The sequence below is a fragment of the Thermobia domestica genome, chromosome 2, assembly GCF_964235325.1.
Source record: "Thermobia domestica chromosome 2, izTheDome1.hap1.1, whole genome shotgun sequence".
Lineage (NCBI taxonomy): Eukaryota > Metazoa > Arthropoda > Insecta > Zygentoma > Lepismatidae > Thermobia > Thermobia domestica.
The window spans coordinates 77,093,254-77,117,600 of record NC_137455.1 but is presented as its reverse complement, the minus strand read 5'-3'; the positions used below and the strand labels follow the sequence as shown (position 1 = coordinate 77,117,600).

General features: G+C 34.5%; 1 protein-coding gene across 7 annotated transcripts in view; it reads right to left on the bottom strand.

Annotated features, from left to right (window-relative positions):
• Positions 1-1,870: 1,870 nt before the first annotated feature.
• Golgin97 (Golgin 97) overlaps positions 1,871-24,347 on the bottom strand; it is an 82,429-nt gene continuing 59,952 nt past the window's right edge. For all 7 annotated transcript variants that reach the window (XM_081742167.1, XM_081742187.1, XM_081742160.1 and 4 more), the window contains 4 exons: positions 15,381-15,773; positions 13,539-13,694; positions 10,685-10,930; positions 1,871-5,254 (listed from right to left, as the gene is read on the bottom strand). In XM_081742167.1, the coding sequence (XP_081598293.1) occupies positions 5,099-5,254; positions 10,685-10,930; positions 13,539-13,694; positions 15,381-15,773 (951 nt within the window). In that variant the 3' untranslated portion in view covers positions 1,871-5,098. The remainder of the gene's footprint in view (positions 5,255-10,684; positions 10,931-13,538; positions 13,695-15,380; positions 15,774-24,347) is intronic.

The window sequence follows — 24,347 nt, the reverse complement described above, 5'->3', positions numbered from 1 at the left end:
AAGGACACGAATTATAACGAATACCTGAACTGCGAAACTTAGAATTCATTCTTGAAATTTCATTGGTATTTGTTTGACATGCGTATTTCTCATCTATCTATCCGTAACTCATATTACATACAAAGTTTACGAAATAATGCATATAGAGCTCTGATAATATTGACAGAAAAGCACTTGATTAAATGCTACTTTTAGATGTAAGTTCAACATTTTACTTTATTTATCTGTAGATGTTAGGTTTAATATTGGGTAATAATAATGATTTAAATCATATGTAAAATCATATTTTATGCAAATTATTACTGGGCACGATGCTGTTTGCTACTTTTTCAATACCATAAACTGAACTAGTCGAAAGCCTATTAATTAGATATAAAATATAAATTGTCCTATATTTTAATATATTTTTTAAACAGTATATCCAAAAAAGCAACCAATTCGAAATTATGTTAAGGAATATTAGAAACAATAATAAAATAACTTATTAACAGATTATACTTAATCTCATCTAAAGAGATTAAATTAAATTAAAACATACTGCATTGTCTAATGCTAAATTTTAACTTTCCCTCATGACTAATACACACAAAAATGATTTATTTACAATTCAATATTATTCTCTATATAAAATCCATAACTCTTGCGAATGTGGCAACAATTTGCTAGAAGCTTTTTCAGTTTTGATGACAGTAAAAGATTACCGAGAAACTGCCCATATATCCCGTTAATTTTGATATTGAAAGAAATGAAAAAAAAAAAAAAAACTCTAAATGTTTAATTGTTAAAAAAAAAAAAAAAAAAACTCGTAAGTCTCATATCTTTATCTTCGTCACTTAGAAACTTTTCTGGCAAGCTTAAGTATCAAAATCAGCTACGTACGAGTTCATCATTTCGACAAAAAGCGAGATGTTGAAGGTTTTGGAATATGAGTGTACTTATTACTGAAAAGTGCAACATAAATTTTTATCTCAGTACGGGCTTTTTGGAGAGTAAAAATCGTGGTATCAAGCTTCTTAAATATTGAATATAAATCCTACCAGTAAACACAACATACGCTGAAAATAAAACACTATTTGAAAATAAATAGTGTTAATATTAAAGTATTAAATTGTTTCATGAACCATATACTAGAAACAACTATCAGCTTTTCCTGACTATCTTTTATGCAGGAAAAGCTGATCTCTGACAGAAAACGAAATATACAAAAACGTGTTACGTCAGTAAATAAAGCTTGTTGATACGGACAAAATTTACTCTTCTGCGAAACCAAGCATTTAGATATCTCCTGTTATCAAAATATTCAATTATCCATTAAAATTTCGTACCGTTAACATGTGCGTAATGCTATATGATTTCAAATCGTTTTATAGACGAATAATCAAAACGTTACTTTGCACAAAAATATATAAATCGAAGTCTTTGAAAAGGAAGCAAGAATTGTCACTCTTTTCCTTGAACACGATTGTACTATAGAGCGTCAAAAGCTCTTCTCTATTCACTTACTTATTAGGACTTTCACGATCCTTTCCAATACCAAGACTATATTATAAATCTTAAAGTGTTACGTGGGAACCAAAGCACCTTTGGTCCCTGCCAGAATCAAACTTGTCTCCTACATGAAAAGTGAAACAGTTAGCGATTCATTTTTTCTCCTTATTCCTAAAAATATTGGTCAGAACAATTTTAATAGCCTTGATAATATTTCTTGCTTGTACATATATAACTAAAGCAATAACGGCGTATTACCTGAAAATAAAAGGTAACTAAAAAACTAAAAATTATCTGACAGAAAAAGAATTTATTAGTTGTATCAGTTTTGTAAAACCACACAATTTTGCAATGAATAACATTTTAAAATACTGTAGTATACTTAATTTAAGCTATTTAAAATTTGATTACCAACTTATTGACACCGCTCTGTTTATTTGGCACATTTCTGTTTAAACGTCGAACCTAAAAAAAAATCTTGTTTTGTGCAAGAACTTTCATTTATTTTCCTTTACACATATCAGTCTATGGAAACGCATATGTGAAGCACTCAGAAAGTGAACAGTTACACTATTGGTACTCATCGTACTGAAACTGACATACACATGTAAACAAACTAACACTCACAGCCTATGAGGGATATGTTCAAGGCAACCCAAACAATACACATTGAAGATCTACCCCCTGTATTGCACTTTTTCAACACACTTCACTTGTATCGATTGCTAGCGCTGATAACAACAGACAATTATATTAAAATACTGCAACGTTATTGCTTTTAACAATAAGAAATTCATTTATATTTAAACTGCTCCTTAAATCAATATAATGTGTTTGAAATAAGCATATAAAATTAGATACACAATTAAAACAATTTATCATGATCACTGTATGAAACTTAACTCATTTTCTACGTTGGTTAGTCGCTGCCAACATTTATAAATAAACACTTTTAAAGTCTTTTGACATTCTGAGGAACTGGTTCTGTAATAAGGGAAGTTTTAAGAAATATAAATTGAGTTACCAACTTTTCCAGACATACACATACATAACACTAGTGAACGAATATTCTCAGTCATCTTCAGACAAACTGTGTTTACTATCTTCCAGTCCAATATTTGATTTGACTTATAATCTATTTTGACTTACATTGGTAACTTCTGTTACAAGTGACGAAAATAATCGACCATGATTGTGTGTTCAGACGCTTTTTACGATGGCTAACTGAATTTCAATTTCGATCATAATTCTGAGGTTAAAAAAAATCAAAAGTAGAATACCAAGAAATATTAGCAGAATTATGGTTTTTGCTGGTAATAATTCTCCTAATGCAATTACACTGTAATCCAAAAATTAAATGAAATGAAATCTTTAAGTTTTACGTCCCACGCTTATGACGGTTAACACTCCAAAAATTAAGTTCGACATTTCGGTACGAAGTATGTAAAGGCTATTTTGTTAGTTCTTGCCTGATCTGAGATATAAACACATTAAACTGTCCCTCTACTTCTGCAAAATTGGATTATTAGGATTTGCTTCGATCATGGTAAATTTTTCGGGTTTGGCTCCAATTGCAATTTTATCACAGTAAAGAGAACGAAATTTTCTTCACTAAGGAATTTAAAACATATGCAAGCATAAATTAATAAAATACTATTTTTTTAAATACATAACTAGTTGTTTGGACCACACAATCAGTACAAGAATCGTTAATGTAACTTGCTCGACCGACATAAATTGAGTCCTAAAACTAAATCAAATCTTTGAGAAAAGAACTGAGAAGAGAGAAGGTGTGTTTTGCCCGAAGAGGCAAGTTCTACTCCATTCGCCCTGCAGGGCTAGACGGGGTCCTACATCAGTGAAACCAAAGTAAGTATATAATGGAAGGGTGGATAGTCACTTCCTTTTCCTTATGATTAGGTAGTTGGGGTGCAGATACATTGACAATATAAAAATAAGTGACAATGACAATATTACTTAGTTATTTACTTGCATTTGTCAATAATTTTTCTCTCATATAAGGTTACTGTATTTTACATCTTATAAGCAAGAAACCAGAACTTAACAGAAATGTTTCTTGCAATGATCTTTGACGATATAGTGTAAGAATTTCAAGCAATGAGTTAAGTTAAAAAAGAAAAAGAAAATTAAATGTGTAGTAGCCACATTTTTGTAGTTATGATAGAAATTGAAGACAAAAGTAGAATCGCTAAAACAGGAGAACACAAAACACAATGAAAGCATGTTTATGTTTCTCCTGGATTCAGTTACGTTTTTAAAAAGTATTTAAATTCTTTTTTTCAAAAACAGAATGTAATTTTCATACTGCCTGTATTGGAAACTGTCTGCAAATTCACTTTTATCAGCTTAACGTAAATAATTCCGTAATGTTAATGTTGAAAAACTGATTTCCAGCTTCAATAAGAAATACTGAAAACAAGTCATTTCATATTTTAGTTACGTAATAATTTGAAATACAATATTAACAAAGTTCCTCATCACTAAACTAGTCGCCACATTAAAAAAAAAAAAAAAAAAAAAAAAAAAAAAAAAACGAATCCATTGAGTTGGTAACTCTACAGAGTAAAAGATAGAATCAGTTATGATTTTTATAAAGCAAATACATGAAATTTCATAGTCTCAATACAGAGAAATTAGATCTTTATAATACTTAACAAATATTCAATCACTGCTAACTTCACTGTAACTTAAAGAGTTCATGTAACAGGAAAAAGCATCTAACAATGCTATCTTTTTATTTTTAGAAAAATTATTACTACTTCAATTTATTCCTTTCTAATTAACAGATAATTTATATGAAAAACAATGCAATCTTCTAAATTTGCTTACATCCTTTATGTATATATATATATTAAAATTAGAAACATTAAGTAATAAATTAAATATAATACGTAATAAACGCAACGTATATTTACATCTTCCAGACCTACAACCTTGGATTTTATCTTTTAAATATTTTTAACAAAAGGCATATCATATTCCTTCAACAGCTAGCTAAGCTTTCAGAAATATTTCACAAACATTATGGCTCATAATTAAAAAAGCCCTGAACTTTTTTTATGTACATAAAATCTATACAAAACCGCTTTACTATTCTCTTATAATAGTACTGCAGCAATCACAAGTTCTTTGGTAAATAAAAAGCCATAGGTATATATATGTATGTATATATATATATATATAAAAGAAACTGAGAAATCTTGCGTTCAATCACAGTCATTTTCGACAGAAAAATTACAAAGCGACTCCTTTTCTTTTACCAAACCACTTATACAATATCACCTGAGATAGCTCTTTCTAAGAACTACATGTTTTTTATAAGTTTCTTCACCACAAAACTACTATAGTATTTATAACGAAGGCAAGATATCTACAAAAGCCCCGTGAACATGTTATGCTCACATCAAATCTATATACACTATCTGAACACTTAGTTAAATACAAAAAACCGTCAACATGTTAAAAAGATCTGCTTTTTTCCCCACTTTTTTTCTTTACACAAAATAAAAAGTGCTTTTGTAGTTGATAATATGTGCACTAATATGAGGTTTCTGGTCCAGGAGATAAGGTGAAAATCCGTCCACTATCATCAACTCGGAGGTATTGCTTTCGCTGTCTGTCCATAGCCAAGATTCGGGCGAGATCCAAACCAAGACATCTTCCACTCTAAAGTTTCTTGAAGAAGTTTTTCTTCTTCTGGAGAAAATCGCAGAAGAGTTGCAACAGCTCTTGTAAGATGCTGTGCCTGATGAACAAACAAAGAAATACAGATATTAATTCTGAAAACGGAGCTTCTTGCCATTATTAATTTATCAGTTTCATACATTGCAGACACATAGTGCTGTTCACTGAAGAACTAACAATGAGTTAGAGGTAACTTTTAGAACGAATTTCTTCAGGGGTTTTAAAGGTTTTTGTTTTGGAGTTTAATCTAAAACAATATAACCTAAAGGAACTTCTTAAAACTACTACCTGTTTTAAATTATAGCACTTTGTTAAATACTACGAGTAAAATAAAAGAAAAAACTTAAGTTAAAAAATTCAACTAAAAGCCTTAGCATACAATCCAAACAACTGTATCTCTAATAAAACTCAAATACTGAATCTCCCGCACTCAAGGTGAGAACTCTAACCTACACAGTAACTCACAGTTTTTCAAGAAAGTATTCCAGCATTCGCCTGGTGGAAATGAAAGGAAATCTCATGACTGGTCATGGGATTTTTGTCCGTTACTTCTGATTGCGAAATGAAAATTAACAATTGAGGGGTGAGCGCAACAGTGGTCTAATCCACATAAAAAAAAAAAAAAAAGGAGAAAAATCAAGTTAAAGTTAAACACATGTGCTTTTTGTACAATATACCAAAAGCAACCACAAGTGGTTGAATGTGTCATACGTTGTACATATATATATTGTACAAAAAACCACATGTGTTTAACTTGATTTTTCTCCATTTTTAAAAATGTGGGTTAAACCACTGTTGCGCTCATTCTCTCAATTCAACAACGCCCATACCCATTCCGTTACATATTACCGATAATTCGCTCATTTATAACTTCACCTTTTCATTCACATTACATACTTTGTAAATTTTAAATGAAATTCAAGTTTTAACTTAATATTCTGAGTTTACGTCCTATTGTACTGGATCTATTCACTGACGTTCCATTACAAAACTTCTAGTTTCATTTTTATAGCGTTGTAATAATTTTAAGTGTTTTAATTTAATTCGTATATAAGAAGGTTGACATTTACGTCATTGGAAATTGATGACGTCATGAGCATATTATGCACATGAATATGGAGGGGTTATTACGAGATTCTATATAAAATAAGATTTTTAAATTATTTTTACTGCTCAAATTTTATTTTAATTATAAAACTATTTAAGTCTAAACAATCAGCTTTACTGTATATAATACATATTTTTCATAAAGGTAGATTTTAAGAACTGATGATTAATTAAAAGGGTAGAATTATTTGGGTAGAATTATTTTCACAATCTCGTTTGTTATTGCGAATCTTACGCGGTTTAATTTACGCGTTGCCATGACGACAGACTTCAGAACTCCATATATTTAATCCACCGAAAAAGGGTTTCTGGATCGAGATTAAGATACTGAAAGGAGATTTCAAAATGGAAGTACTGTAAGTTTCGTTGTGGCAGTAAGATATTGAAATTTTCTATTATTTGAACAAACTAAATTAGTTGAAATACGAGTTAGTTTACTGGAATTACCTCACAAGAGGAATTTGAACTGAAATATAATCCAAGTTCTGAGAAGTTCAGATAAGATTTAAGATAAATACGTGGCTGTATATTGGCTATTATTTACCTGTAGTGGGAAAGGAGGTTGAACCCTAATCAAGTTAGCAAATGTAGAGCTGTTCGAAGCACAGAATAAAAATCAAAAAGCAGTAACTGTTTGCTGGAGCTAAGTTCATTTTCAATACACGAGGTAAAAGTAAATTTTAACAGTTCGACTACGAGCAGTATATAAATATGTTGTATGGATGTTTATCCTACAGTGATATAGATAGTATCATGCAGTGAGTTTAACTTTCTATAGCTGGTCTCCCTCGAAACTATGGCTACTACTTAGGAAGTAGCCATACAATGCTTAAGTTATGTTACTTTGCTTAGTCTAATTCATAATATTTCATATTATACCGATTTAAATCAATTTAGTTAAAATAAACATGTCTTGGCAATGCAGAATAACTGTATTTCAATAGCAAAATAAAATTAAAATTTATGTTCACGTCCATTTATACTTATGAAATTAAATGAAACTTTTTAGTTTTACGTCCCACGATTATGCCGGTTAGGCTAAAGGAGACGGTGATTATGAGAAATGAATGAAATGGTGGAAGGAAGAAAGTGGGAGGAAACGGGAGAACCCCGAGAAAACCCACGAGTACGGTGTTTGTCCACCACAAAGTGCACACGGCGCGAACTGGGATCGAACCAGGGACCCCAAGCACCGGAGGTGAACGCTGTACCACTGAGCCACCGCGCCCCCTCGATTTATACTTAATCTGTACAGTTTGGTTGCATTATTCAGATTATTCATGACAGGAACGAAAGCTATGGTTGGATTCCAATGTTGTTTCACAATTGCAATCCGGTGATCTATTTTACCCCAAACTTTTACATAAGAGCAAGTAGAATATTTGTCCACAAAAGAACTTTTCACTTCTAATTTAGTTATTAATAATAACGCATGGATACTGGCCCTATTTGGAAGCTGACTAAGGTTTATTGGTGGTAATGTAGAATAATTATATTTTAAGAAATTAATGCATGATTAGGCATGCACTGTTTAAATGTAGAATCAAATAAATTTTGATTTATATGTTGTTAATATTAAATGGATATGACGAAAGCCCGGAACCTAACCATAATTTGTAAAAAAGGTCAATATAGATGTACTACTCAATAGATTGCATGTAGAAATTTTACATTGAAATAATTGAATTACCGACTTACGGATACGAACTTCTTTACAAATAATTTTGGAAATTGCATGAAAGTATAAAGGTAACCAAGAAAGTTCCGTCGCTTTCTCACCCACCACCTTCGAACATCGATATGTCATCTAAGATGTATCTGGAAGATCAAAAAATAGTCAACATCAGTATCGACGACCTTCTGCCAACGTTCTGGAAGGTAAAGGATTCCATCGCGGTAGAACTAGGTGGGCCGTGATGCGAAGAAGATATCAAGTGCATTTTGCACCTCTACTAGGGATTTGAACTGGCATCCTCTAGGGTAATTGTCCAAGGAATGGAACAAGTGATAATCGGATGGTGCAATGTTCGGGGAATATGGCGGATGTAATAGTGTTTCCCATCCTAGGCGTAGAATGGTGTCCCGGATCATCCTAGCCACGTCGGGCTTAACGTTGTCCTGTAACAGGAGGACCCATTTGCGATTCAGAAGTGCTCCAGAGTTTTGAGTTTTTCTTGAACACGACTCAAATGCTGACAGTACACAGTTGCATTGATGCTCTGAGCAGTTGGTAGCGGTTCCCGATGCACGATGCCGCAAGCAGTCCACCAAACACACAGGAGGATCTTCTTCTGGTGCAGTGAGGCTTTCGGCTGTTTTGGAACCGGTTCATGAGATGCTAACCAATGATGAGGAGCCATGGAGCTTCGTACAGGACCCACTTCTCATCACATGTCAACACCCTGTCCATAAATGGCTCCTTCCTCAGTCGAGACAGCAAAGAAACACAGGTATCTGCTTGCCATGCCTCATGCCTTCTGGCCCGGAGTCAAATCATGTGGGGCCCAACTTGTGCTTCCCAAGTTGACGGAGGTACTGCTGAATGGTTTCTTCACTCACACTGAATTGTAGTCCCAGTTCCTCACATGTCTGGTTTTTGTTCGCCTCAATTGCTGCCTGAAGATCTTCATTTTGTACATGTGTTGGCCTTCCGGCACGTGCTGCGTCTTCGAGTGTTTCGTCACCGTCCTTAAACTTGTTAAACCACCGCTGCACTGTCCGCGTAGTCACGACACCTGGCTATCTTCCGCCCCACTGCAGCGGCGTTTAACCCCAGTTTGAACTCGTACAGCATATGATGGTCTGTGGAGGTCCCATGTTCACTATGTCCTTACACAAGTTTACGGTGTAACTGAACTGCCACAACCAAGTAGTATGTTGAATATACCCACACCAACAACTGACCTTCGCCTTGTCTCCATTCGCATTCAATTCACGGTGTGCGGGCCAATTGAACACAGACCTCCACAAAAAGCGACAGAACTTTCTTGACTAGTTTATACAACAAATGCCATTTGTTAGAAAATATGGCAACTATTTTGTTTCTATTAAAATAATGCTTGATACATACGAAGTATCAAATGAAGATTAAGAAGGAAAAATAGTTTTAATTCAATCATTTGATTTTATCCTTATAATTTTGGTTAGTCTATGGCAGCAATAAGGAAGCTCAAGGAGATATTAGCGGACTTAGAATATACCGTAATATTTATTGGAAAATAATACTTGGAGATGAGAAGGAACTAAACTGTATTGAATTATTGCTTTATTAATTTTATACCGGCTTTCCTGCTTAGGTCAGATCGCGTAAGCATTGGTTTGTGAGTAATATAATAATTTAAATAAAAGTGATTGAAGATATTTGTATTAACGAATCTTTCATGGTAGCTAGGCAACTCCCTTGTCTGCCACTGGCAGCCCGATAAAATTTATGTTTTCAATGTACATTTTTAGATTATACTTGGTCTTACCATAAATACTGTCCAAACTTTTGAAGGTAGCTGTACTTCAGACCGTACAAGCGAGCAACAACAAGCGAGGTATCGTGAAGCCTGAGTCATTGTTGGATGAGCTGAAGAAGTGTAAAGGTGTCAGTTGTAAGTGTTCAAGATGGAATGGAGCGTTGCACCAGTTAGAAAATCAGCAGGGGAGATCTCCAAAAGCTGCAAATTAGTTATAAAAAAAAAAAAAAAAAGTTTACCGCACTATCCAGTGCTTTGTTGGGACTGTATCTGTGAAAGATCGCCCATATTAAGGAAGTCCACGCACAGTACGAATACGAACGCCGAAACTTGCGAAAGCAGTGGCAGCGCGTGTCTGATGAAATCCAGTTAGGAAACAAGTCTGTTATGGCTCGGGAGCTAAAGATATCGAAAATGTCTCGCACGTTAAGCAGCGATCTGGGACTCCGTGTTTACAAATAAAGCAAAGGATATCTCCTGACAAACGAACTGACGCGCCAGAGGCTTTTAAAAGTAAAGCGCTTACTTAAGCTTACGCAGCAAATGGGCATCATCGAATCCTTTTCACTGATGAAAAGATTTTCAGTGTTGAGGAGACTTTCAATGACAAAATTGACAGGATATTTACCACATCCTCTAGAGAAGTTGGTGAAAAAGCTCCAAGGATTCATTCTGCCTCAGTCATGCTGTGGTGGGGTGTGAGCTACGAGGGCACAACAAACCATCATTTCTGTTGAAAGGGGGTCAAAGTGTCAAAGTAGAACAATACACACGGGCCTATACAATATTTTCCGGAAATATATTATACAATATGTGGGTGGCCACGAAAATATACATTAATAGCGTTTTTTTTTAATGATCAGAAATTATTTAAACTAGTTATTAAATAATAAGTGTGGTTAACAAAGGAAAAAAACACTTACCTCGCATTCTCGACTAGTTAAAAATTTCATTAGAACATGCTTCAGGTACTTGAAATTCACGTCATCTTCTTCTTCTATTGTTTTGTGGTAATTGGTCCCTTGTTTCTTCCGAACATTAGGTGACACAGTTGCAGTGGCCGCTGCTTCATTTGTGCTGCTTCCATCCGCCGCATGAGACGAGCAGCGGAGCTCTCGCTGAAGCGTTTTCTTCATGTCGCTTAGTCGTTGCTGTAGAACTTTTATATTCTATAAAAAGACCACAAGAATAAATATTATATTTTCTTTCGAATAATACAATAGCATACTGTATGTTTTATATTGCATCTAATCCGTAGATTCTACCAAGAAGGAATTAAAGAATATGAATATATATATATATACTAAAGCTTCTTCCTACTGTCTTATTCTTAACTGTGTAATTCATATTCACTCTAATATATTTGCATTTATATTTATGTAAAAACAGAAACTGGCCCGTTTCTAATTAAATTATTGAAATAAGTGGAATACTTACTTCAGTGATTGCATCTGTAAGAGTTTCTCTGTACGGCTGGGACATACACTTATTAAGATTAAGTGTCACAGAATTTGAGTTTTAATGTAGTATAATGCTCAACTCAATATTTTAATGTAGTATAATGTAGTATAATGCTCATAATATTCACACTTACACGCATAATGCTTGTATTACTTATTATAATTTAATTTTTGCATTGAAGTTTAAAATTTATAACTTACCTTAAAAAAAAAAAAAAAAGCTACATCTAAAAGAGACTACCCCGTTGTTATTGAATACAGAAGAATTGTTAAATCTTCAGTTGTTTTATTTAAAAAAATCACCGTTAAAAGAAATAAAATAAACAATCAGTTTATTAAGAGGTCTTATTTCAATTTTAGAACCTTTGCATTGAAAGTGCACAAAATGGTAGACAACCTAGTGAACATGACAACAGTGTAAGTGATCGAAACCTTTCAGACAAACTCCAACTCAGCGTTTCTCAACCGGTGTGCTGTAAATGGGACGCTGGTGTGCCGCGAGGAATCGAAACAAAATTATTAATTTTATAGCAATCAAATTTCAAAACGTAGGGAAAATTGTATATTTGTATTTCACATTACTATGAGCTTCTACTATGAATCTACAATTCTAAGTTTCATACCGGGTTATTGTTCTGTACATTTCTAACGTTGAAAAAAGTATTTGTTATCATTGTTATGACCATTATTGCTTCTTTATTGTTGCGGACTATTTCGTGACTTGAAAATTTAAAATACCATGTAATCCTTTTGACAAATTACCTATTTGTTTTAAAAGTAAAAGAGATTTGTTTGTTCGTTCGTTATTTAGTGATCTTCCTTCTTAGTAAAAGGTTGGATGCAGTTTTTAAAAAGAAAGCGTATTTTTAAAAACCTGAGTCCAATATTTCATTGCAACTGTTTTCCGTTTTTAAATTAGAATGAAAAATAAGCATAATGATTTACCACGAGGAAAAACCAGTGATTGAGCTTTCTTCTCTGTGAGAAGGAGATCAATAATCACAGAAAAAATACCACTGTGTTTTATATTTACAAATAATAATACCTATAAGTGTGCCGCGAGAATCCAAGTAACACCCGTAGTGTGCCGCAAGTTACAAAAGGTTGGGAAACGCTGCTCTAACTGATGCAATTGATGAAATAAGTGTTTTACTTATCCTCTTAATAATTTGTTAACTATTTGCACTAAAACAACCAGAATAGCCCAAGCTGCTGCAGGTAAAGAGGCTGGATAGCTATTTTAAATTCCCTATGCTGACACTGGCATGGCTTCTCCCTCTCTCACTCTCTTTATTTTTTCTTTCTTTCCTTTTAAACTCAAGTTCCCAGTTCGTTGTTTCTTGTTTCGTCGTTAAGCTTGACTTTCTACTAGTTTATGAAGTTAGCCAGTTATGGTAAAATCATTTATAGATTAACTGAAAGATCAGTAATCTATAGCACTGGATTACAAAATTAATTTCTAACCTCATAATTAGTTACAGTACAAAAGTCGTTACTTTATTTTATAAGAAGTATTAAAGATCATGATCATATACATCTTGATCTGGGTTCAAAAGAATGGTTGAGTGAGACTACAGGATGTTCCATAAATCTGTAAACATACTTTTTTTAAAAAAAAAATTTCGCTGCAAATAACTGAGTCTGAGCAAGGAGGAATGTATTCAGGTCATTTTGCTCTATGGTGCACTAAGTCTGAGAGAAGTGGCTGCTGAGATCAACAGACTGCATTCCCAAAATGATCCCTTTCGACTTTCACCTCTGGGTCATTTGAAGGCATTGGTACACGCTAAGAACATTCAACCCTTTGCATATCTACAGAAGTGTATCATTGGAGAGCGTTCACAAATCATACCTGAGACCATTCAATGTTAGGAGTGGAAGATCTGGCTCCGAGAATACGTGCAACAGAAGGGCCAATATATTGTTTTTTTTTTTTTTTTTTGTTTGTTTTTTTTTCTCATTTTCTCTATATGAGCAGACTTACGGGACACTCGTAGAACTGCTTCACGCCTTAGATTACATTACCTTCTTTCTAATTTATAAAACGTATTAATTGTACAGTTACCAACAAAAACTGACATTAACGATCTTTGTTAATACTTTCGGAAAAAGTCGCCCGATTTAAATTCAGTTTTCTTTGGCATACATCAACGTAATTCTTCGTACAGTACTTACAATCCTATTCTAATTGGCCAATTCCAAATTCAATCGGTTATTCACAAAAGAGCCCATTTCTGCTGGTGACTATACCATTTACTCATACGTCATTGGCAAAATAAAATTTCAGAAGGTAATTGGATATCCGAATACTACTTACTTTATTCTTTTCTGCTATCTGATTTTCTAATTCTGTAACACATTCTTTTAGACGTTTCTCTGCATCCAACGCCTGCTGCCTTTCCTCTGCTACTTTATCCATCTCCTGCATTCTTCTCTGTAATTCATCCATCGATAACGTTCTCCTCTCCAAATCCTTTAAAAAATAAATTTAAACAAATTTAAAAACAATCACTGACGCAAAACACCACTATCGAAACATGTAAATGGATGATTTTTTTTTTAATCAGAGATTTTTTTTCCTTTCAAAATAAGTAAAAACAAAAATGAATAAAAAAAATAAATAAAACAAAACCTATTCATCTATAGATCAAATTAATCAAGCTGGATCTACCTGAAATTGATACTGAAGTCTCCACGATTCTTTCGTCCATCATCGAATTTTCAGACACCTATTGTTATCCTTCGATTAGATTATGATATTTATCTTTCTGCATAAGTAAAGGTTTCGATTGTACTATTTATCTAATTTTACAAAAGAAATGAAATGAAAACTAGTCCTTCGAATACATATAACACCAATGAAAATGTATTGTTAAATAATATTATTAATGAAATTTCAGTCTACCTTCCGTACGAGTATGACTGTTTGCGATCACAATGTTTTAACTGCCCCCTGTTTGTTTCACATGGAATGGGGTAGTACAAACGACAGTAGGATCATCGCTGTGAATCTGCATATGGCAAATAAGACCGCAAGTGAGATATTTAACTGCCTACAGCCACTTGGGATTACCAATGTGCTCGACTACCGGACCACAGATGTCAGCAGGCATCCACTTTTAGGGATCGTTCACATATTATAAGGACTCCACAAGCCATGAGAGACAGTCAATAAAGCACAGAAGCTTCTTCAGCAATTCACAGATGACTCACATCACATCTTGTTTACGGACGAAAAGATTTACCACTGTGAAGTCCTTGAACGCCCAAGATGACCAGATGTATGAAATGTTATTCAAGGAAGCCGCTGCAATCGCTCCTAGAGTGTAACAAGCGCAACATCCCATCATGGTGATGGTATGGTGGGAGATCTCAAATTATGGAGTCACAAAGCTTCACTTCTACGACACAGGGGTGGAAATACGTGCTGTGAACTACTAGCCTGATGTTCTGACATCTATTGTGGAACCTCTAGGTCATACCCTTTTTTGCCAATAACCACTAGGCCTTCCCACCAAGATTCAGCTCACCTCATACCTAAGGCAAAGTCGACCCAGATGTGGCTCCAACATGCTCCCGACTTTATCACGGTGAAAAATTCGAAGCGATACCCTGATATGACGTCCCTAAAACGTGCCTTTGTACTATCAGCAGCAGTTTCCATTGGAACTAATACGTGCTGTCATTGACGATAGATAAACGCGCTTACGGGCGATGTGATTGCCCGTGTCAGACATTTTGAAATCCTGTCGGTTGTGCACTGGATTATAGCCAATAAAATCTGTACATACCACACCCATGCTCACACTTGCTTGTGCATACTACCTATCACCATAGGTATCAAAACTTTTGTCTAGACACGTATAGTGCGTAAGAAATTAAAATGATATACGTGATTTAAAAAAATACAAGGAAACATGACCTGAATATTGCGAATTAATGCCGTTCTTAACAAGTCTATGAGTAGAATAATAAAATTAGTCAAAATGACAAATATTTTTAACTTAATGAACCTGAAATGTGGAGTTCAGAGCAAGGGAATCCTTCCTCCACCACTGTTATGCCTATTGAATATAAGACAAGTAGATATTTATTGAAACACGCTGAATTCCATTGTTACACATTTCAACCACATATTTACATATTTATTACAACTTACCTCTTTGCTTTCCGCGAGACCACGCTCTAGTTCAGCCACTCGATCACTAAGACTATCCCGTCGTTGAATTAGCTCCTGAATTTCCTCCTCCTTCCTCCTGACCTGCTGCTTCGATAACTCCAGATTCTGAGATACTTCAGCATTACGAAGCAAAACACTGTCCCTATCCTTCTTTTCCTTATCTAACTGATGCAGAAGATCGCTATTATGGCAACGTTCTTCCTCAAGCTTATCTCGTAGCTTAGAAACATCTAATCTCAGATCTGCTACGCATTTTTGCTCCTCATCCAATGCAGACTTCAGTCTTGATTCCTCGTGTTTAGAATTTTCTAAATTTCGTTCCAGTTCTTCGATCTTCAACTTCAACTCACACACACCGCTTTCCGTAATACCCTGAAGAAAAACAATCACAAATGAGGAATTATGTACTGATAAGCCTTTAAAATATTTCTATAGGTAACTTACGATAGATATCGCAGCAAATTGGTATGTTGTGTAGCTTTGAGTTGAGTTGAGTTGATTTTGAGTTTAACGTCCCATTCAGCAGCGAGGCTATATGAGACGTGGACCTACTGATTAACGTGGAATCCGAACCACATGAGCTCCCGCCGGGAATCGAACCCGGGCCTCCCACGCCAAAGGCGCGTACGCTAACCGCTTAGCCACGGAGGAGCTCTGTGTAGCTTTGAGATCGCGTTCATAATACAAAAAATAACTACTTTAAGCTGTAAGGGAGACGGAATATGCAGAAATAAGCACAACAGTCGTTACGGGATTGTGCAACGCTGTCACACATAAGACGGACTGGATCGCATGACAGAATGCGCAGAGCAGCACACTTTTAAGATTCATCACTTAGAGTAAAACTGGGAACACAGCGAATGGAACTAAGCAACTAACTAGGAAACACGTACCAGATAGTTCCGCCGTATATTTCCTTGCATTTTCAATTTCCTTTAATAAAGAATGTCATTTAAAAAAAAAATAAGTAAAAAATTACTAATCGATTGACTCTCATTCGGTATACTTAGTACAGCTGAGGGACACAAATGCAGTTATTTCAATTCACAGAAGTCTCCTACTAAGATCTAATAGTTAGTAAAAATCTTTATTGGTTATTTATCCATGATTTAATAACTGACTTATATTTAGAGTTTATCATAGTTTCTCGAAAAAATGGCACAATAGTTCAACGTAAACAACAGATTCGTTAATGCAGCTGTACCGATAGAAGTTTCATGGGCCTATTAAGCATGAAATTTATTGTATTAAATTGAAAACTTCATAACGAAATTGACTGTTAACATAATAAATTAAAAGTTTAATATACCCGTAAAACTTCTATCGGTATAGCTGCATTAACGAATCTGTTGTTTATGTTAAACTATTGTGAACAAAGAAAGAAAAAAAAATCAATAAACCCACAACATATAATGAAAAGTTTTTATATCCTATGTTAAATGGAAGCTCTTAATCCATACGAGCCATATCCACTCCTGCTTCCTCTTAAGTAGTTTATTAAAAATAGCTTAAAGTTTAAGAAACTAGTAAAAAACCTTAAACACATCTGTTAAACTGTCACGAATTTCGCTTTCTGTCAATATCAGAAGTCAAAATATTTTATGTCGGATGGAATATTAATTTTTTGACATGTGCAAGTGACTGAATCACTAATTATTAGGCTCTTGTACATATGGTATTTCTAATTCTAAGTCTCAATTTATCCCTTCATTCCGACTTGCTAACTTCCAGTTTTTCACATATCACTGAACCAAGAAAAGGAGAAAAAAGAAAGTTATTCTACTCCTGGACGTGAGATAAATGTGATCCGATACTTAAATTCTAGTGACACATTTTAAGATAAGATAAAGATATTCTTACATGATTTAGGTATTATTAAAATAAGGTCAAACAATCCAGATCAACAGTATTTAACTGCATACCAGTTGTAGTTTAAGCTATAGGGGAGACTAGGGAGGTATGAGACAAAATTCGCATAAGATTTTTTTCCTTTGTAACCATGAACGATACTTACATGAATTTTTGCCTTGTGTTAGTTTGAAGTTTCAGCTATATAAGTAAATTTTATTGAGTTCCGTTTTGCGTTACGAAGAAAATTATTCACATTTTTCTGACACTGTCCGAAATGTATCAAAACTCCCTAAGTTAGGGAGGTCTGAGACATGCGCAAGGGAGGATTGAGACAGTAAGCAAATTTGCATATATTGACAAAATTATGTGGATTTATTGCCAAGCAGACTTATTTTAAAAAACATATTTTAGATTTAGAATATAATTAAGATAATTCTTTTGTACTAGGACTAGAACGTGCTTTTGAGACCAAATATAATCTAGACCTTTATACATGCAAAATTTACTATGTGACCATCTTCAGTTAGAGAATGTAGGTGTGAGAGAGAGAAAGAGCAAAATTAAAATGTTTGTATGATAATATACTCTATAATATGTATTATTAAAAATTCTAGAAAAACAATGATAAAAAAGAAATCCTGTAGCCCATATGTGAAATATAAATGAGGCTCCGATTTCCAGTTAGATCCTTGCTTTGTTTAAGAAATCATTGAAAACTGGCAAAAGCTATAGGATCGATATGAATTCCACAAGTGAGACCATTTGTGTGCGTTCACGTGATTCACAAAAACAAACGCAAATATTCTCAATTCTACAAAAGAAACCGAACCTTACTTGCTGTACAAGGGCCTACTTATAAACGGGCGTCTTTAATGTTCATTATTATCGCAAATTAACGTTTGCGAAAGAAATTGAGAAAATGGCATATTTCTTCATTCTCTTAGTTCCTCCAGAACACAAGGGAGATGGCAGCTTATACAAAATGTCATACAAGGGAAAATTTGCCAAATCTGGCACATCAGGGTAATTGAATTTGCTCCTCCCCTTATGGTGTAAGAAACTTATTTCACATTCTTGATAACCATGGAAAACCATGTCCAACATAATGAACGCACGTGTTCTTAGTTGTAAAATTTACGACAAGGAAGTCATCAACTTCAATATCATCCATACAGTTCACTTCCATTCCGTAGTTCTGTTCACCACTATCCTCAGATTCTATTTCATCACTTGAGTCACTTCAATCTCCTCAATGACACATCCAATGCCTGAAGTCTGTGACTTGTGTGTGGAGGAATCGTTAGCAATATTATATAATTATCCTTGACTTTCTGGATGAAAGCTATATATATATATGATTCTTTTCTTTCCTGAGAACAGCCTGAATGTTTAACGAAATGATCAAAAAATATGTAAAAATTTCCTTTGTCATTCAACCAGATACGTCAGCGGCGCCTGAACTTCCAGCTGGAGAACCAGACAACATATACTGTTTAAAGTGAAAACAAAAAACGGAGGAATGGTGTTTCTTGTTGCGTTCACTGCGCAACACGTTGTAACTAGTGAACCTCTTTCAGCAGATGTTGATTTACTAACTTCTTTAGCTCATTTGTTTGCAATTATTTTTGGAGGTTTGTGCATGTTGTAACTGCAGTTTCATCAACATTCCATATTTGATGAGGCTCAATCTTTTCTTTCATCAACACTTGCTGTAGATTCGTAAAGAAGGATGAAACATTAGCTTTATTGAGGCTAGTAGCTTGAGATAAGCTTGTGGCTTGAGGAGTTCTAAGCGATAGATTGGGATATCTATGCATAAGCCCTAAATACTAATCATAACCTGCTCTTCGTCTCTCTTCCCATTGAGGCGGCATTTTCTTCTGATTAGCTAAAGCATATTCGTAAGCCAGATCACGCACAGCCAATACCAAAAGTCCGTAATGGGTCTTTGCTGCAGCAAGAAGTGCTTCTTCTCTATCAGAAAAAAATCTGGGAACGCTTCCTGTTCAGAACATAAGATATAGTTTCGTAGGGAGCACTTTCTTTTGCTTTCTTCACATAACGAGAAAAAGTTTGCTTATCTACTGCAAATCTTCTTACGGTTGATCGTAGACCTCTGCCATTAATTACTTCACGCAAAGCAGCTTCCATGATATGTCCTGGGACTGTGACGCGATCAGTTCGTTTCTTCCATCGAAAAGGCATTGTAGTAGGTTTCTAACACCGTTACCTGTGATGAAAAAATACAACATTGTGTCAAAATCGTTGACTAAGGCTAGAGGACTAATTTAAACAACTGTTTAGCCTGTATGGAGAACGACTTTTAAAACTATTGTTTTAACCTATCTGGAGAACGATTTATGAGTAAGAGGAATAAAATATCTTCCCAGTTCCCCTGTAAACTTGTGAAAATGAAACAAATCATTTTAATTTCCTGAGGATCCCTCCTGTAACTTTTAGATTGGAACAAGACTAGAGACTTAAGACTTTAACTTTAATATTGCAATAATATGAATGAGTAAATGCTGGGCTCAGTATGAGACAAAGATCCTTGATTTTCAATTCCAATCACCCAGTTTCACTGCATCAAATCACAAAGTGTTAATTGCTTTCACATGTATGCTAGTTATGCCCTGTTAGTCTACTTACATTAACGCAAAAGTTTGACTGAAACTCCACCTTCGGTAAATAAAGGAAATATCTCAGGTGCTGATTAAAACATCTATAACCAAAAACACTCAAAAGGCAGTCAGCGAAACCCCGACACGGAAAACACTGACAAGGCGAACGTTATATTTCTAAACGAATCTATCTTGAACTAACCTTCCCTTCCCTTCCCTCCTCTACTTTAACCCAACATAACCTAACTGAAATTTTTGACCTGCCGGCGTTTGGTGGTTCGTTGTCTGTCTCTCGAATGACCTATGAAAATGATAAAACGAGGAATCATTGTCAATTCACAGAAAATTAACTATAGCTCCCTATCTAACGAGAACTTTTCAAATAAATGCTTACTAACCAACGCTCACATTCTTATTTTCTCTCCCTGTTTACTAGAATTGCATCAAATTCAATATTATCTTACTAGCAAAATAAAATAAAATAAAATAAATAACAGACATATCAATCAACAAACGATGGGAGGATTGAGACAGTCATTGGTAGGGAGGCTTGAGACGTCTCAATCCTCCCTCCTAAAGGTGTCTCAACTCTCCCTTTCCCGCCATTTCACAGTTTTTCCTTTTTTGTGTAAATTACTTCGTTCTAAATTACATTCCGAGTGTTTCGAAAGATCATTGAAATTCGTGTCTTTTAATGTATATATAGTAATAAAACAGAATCCAGTTCAATACTTGTTAAATACATTCAATAAGTAGTAGCCTACATTTACTCGATCTACGTGAAAACAGTTTTTTTCATTCTTCGCTCTAAACTGTAGCGTCCACCGCTTTTGATTCCAACTCAGCAAATGACTATCGAGGGCCCTTATCTCCTGCAGGAAGAACAACTTCAGTGTTGCCAAGTGAACAGAATTATAACCATTGTCTCATTCCTCCCTTGTCTCAAACCTCCCTAGTTTACTATATATACACATATTATGTTAAAAATAATCGAGTTAATATGAATTTTCTAGAGAGAAAAAAAAAGATCAGAAACATATAAAAGTATCGTTACATAAAAATACAGTTCTTATAACTCCTAAGACTGAAGTGAATTCAAATTAGCCATACATGAACACCACATCTCCCATATCGTTTTAAGCAATAATTTTGTTTCTTCACAATTATTTACTACGATATGACATATACTGAGTGCAATCAATGACAAAAATAGGGATATAGCAAATTACCATTTATTGTTCCACAATATTTCACATTTGTTAAAGATAACTCCTACATTAACTAGACTAACAAACAAGATTTAATGAATCATTAATGACTCTTGTTATCGGTTTTCGTTAATAGTAACAATGTTGTTTTAAAACCTGATTGGACATATCACATCTAATTTTCAAATCAATCCATTTATAAAGTTAATATAGTTTATTTTAGTCTACGCAAAAGTGTCCTGCCATTAACGTTTTAATTTCAGTTAAGTGACTGCTTATTCATTTTCTTCCAGAAATTGTTCCTTAAAAGGTAAACGAGAGACAAACTGCGCTGAGATTTCTACATGCAAGTATTTTTGGCTCCATATTTTTACATATGCATGAAGTGGGATTACTTAGAAGTACAAGCAATGTAAAAAAAAATCTACATTATTCGATACCCCATACAATGCAATATCGACATAATAAACTAATGTATAATTGCTTTCCTTCATTATAACTATTTTCATTTACAACGAAACCATTACCACAGTTTCTTAAAAAATCTCCGTCGAAGTGAAACAGTCTTTCAAATAGAGCTTTGGAATAAAACTTGATTTTTAAAACTCTTTCTTTGGTGTTGTGTTAATGTAACGAGCGGTTAATATCAATATACATATTCTCAGTATTTTCTCAGGAAGGAAAAAAAAAAAAGAAAAAAGAAAACTGAACTGAATATACAAGTAAGATGAAAGTTGGCAAGTGCTGGTACTATCTAAGTAGTTCCAAGATAAGATTTCGTCGACATACTGAGAAGAGCGATCATGATTGAAGTCTAGCGTTCCCTTCCAACACAGAGGAAAAACGAGGTGCGATCAACAGCACTGCCACATAATGTGACTGAATGTAGTAATATTTATGTTTGGAGGTAAAAATTCCTTTTATGAATATAAAAGTTTGATAGAAGTATGTATTTGATTCAGTTAAGCCTAATAAGATAGATTTCGAATTAGTATATAAGCTGCAGCATTTCTTTGAAACTTAAATGAGTTTAATTGTCTGACGGAGATAATCAGTGTCCCTTGGAAAAGCCTTTAAACTATTTCATTCATTTACTCTCCAAATATGGCGGAGTTTTGCGATATCTGATCATACAACATAACATAAACAAGCTGTATGGATAGGTACTTGAGGTGTGGACTCAACAAATATCAAAAACGGGATCAGGAAAATCGACGATTAAAGGAACAAGTGCAGTCTGGTGGACAAACACACTGTGTGTGTTTTTCTCGACGTTATCCCGTTTCTTCCCACTTTCTTCATTATCATTCCCACCTATTCATTATCATCACAATCTCCCTTAGCTTCGGAGCATCATTATGGAATATTAAACTTGAAAAAGCAGCCAATGACAGAACAGCAACGAAGCCAAATATTATCAGGGTTATCATTAGCTTAGCCATGTTTTAGAGCGCTCTTCGTTGAATGTACTCAATGCATTGGATTCCATACAAAAGGTAAATATTCAGCTAGAAACAGAAAATGTTACTCTTGTTTTATCTTGGATTATTATTCGAGGAGTGTTCAACAATTACTATCCCCTGATAAAGGAGTTGAACAAAAATATTGTGCTTATAATATGTTGTACTCTAAAGCTTCGGAAGTATATGTGCCAAAGTACGGAGAAATGCCTCGATACGGTCAAATCCGCTGTATTTTGCATATAGCAGGCACGTTCGGAATGAAATTAAAAAACTAAGTGCGTGTCGTAATCACATACTTCCAATTGAGTTGATTTTTAGTTTAGCTTCCCTTTCAGCAACGAGGCTATATAAGACGTGGACCTACTGATTAACGTGGAATCCGAAACACACGAGATCCAGCCGGGAATCGAACCCGGGTCTCCCACGCCAAATACACATACTTCCAAGTAGAAGGTCTAACACAGACGGCGATTAACGCTAATATCGTTAGTGTGTCGAGTAATAGTGCCCCTGGCCTTTCATCTGGAAGTATGAGATCACGGCACACATTTCTGTTTTCTCCATTTCCAAAATTGGACGCACTTGCTACCTGCAAAACACACAGAACACAAATGGCAGCAATGACATTTACCCTGTACTTTGATACACACTTCTAAACCTTTAGAGAATAACATATTACAAGCACAATCTTTTTGTTCAACTCCTTCTATATCAGGGACAATAACTGTTGAACACTCCTCGTACGTATGACTGTCCCTTCGATTATTATAACGATGATCGTACAAGGGTGAACAAATTTGTAGAACTAAACAAGTTAAGAAAGAGGACTACGAAGTATGATTCGAAGCTAAATACACGGGTAATTAATGTTAGCAATTCACAGATTCCAAAAGAAGTTTGCAGAATTAAGTGCAGTGTACGGCCACTTATGCAACATGACAAGAGCTTTTTCTATACTGAACTGAATCAGAGCCACTTATGCAAAGTAAACCGGTAGAAATGGGAAAAAAAAAGAAAGAAGTTTGATAAAGGAAGAATAGACAAGATAATGAACAAAAATGGACAGTATCAAAGAGATCACTACAGAGAGGAGACAAGAAGAAGAAGAAATATATCAAAGATGTTCAAAGTTTTAAGGAATTTGATCATGATGAAGAAAATACCATAGAAGATGCCTAAGAATTGTAATTAGAGAGAAAAGTTTTAGTTCATCCAAACAGGAATGTGATTTGCCGATCGAGTAGAAATGCCGATGGACTTATTTATGAAGTTGATTGTGGCTGCAGTAAAAAACGAAGACTAGTTTTCATTTTTAAAGAGAACCAAGGAGACTGTTGGGATACAGCATGTTAATTATGTAATGTGCAGTCAATAGCAATACAGATGTTTGCAGTATTTTCTGCGGATACAAGAAATAACAATGCAACTGATGCACAAACACTAGAAGTGTAGATGACCAATGCTTTCAGAGATTATAGAACACTGAGATGTAATGAGATTGAATGTAGTAACATTGATATTTAAGAAAAAAATGGTTTAATGAAACTCCTAATAGTATTGCAGCATTTCTCCGAGACTTAATTGTTCTCCGAAAGTAATCTTCCGTAGAGATGTCGTTAACTTGAATTTAGTGAGTGTTTTAATTCTTTTCATCCAATAGCATGAGTGTGATGGTTTTATGTATCCCATTTCAACACTATCTACTTTGACACACAAAAAAATAAACAAAAAAGTTTCTACACATTGTCTCAGAGTCCAGTAGATAATATATGGATTTCTTTTTTCGAAAAAGTTTACGACATA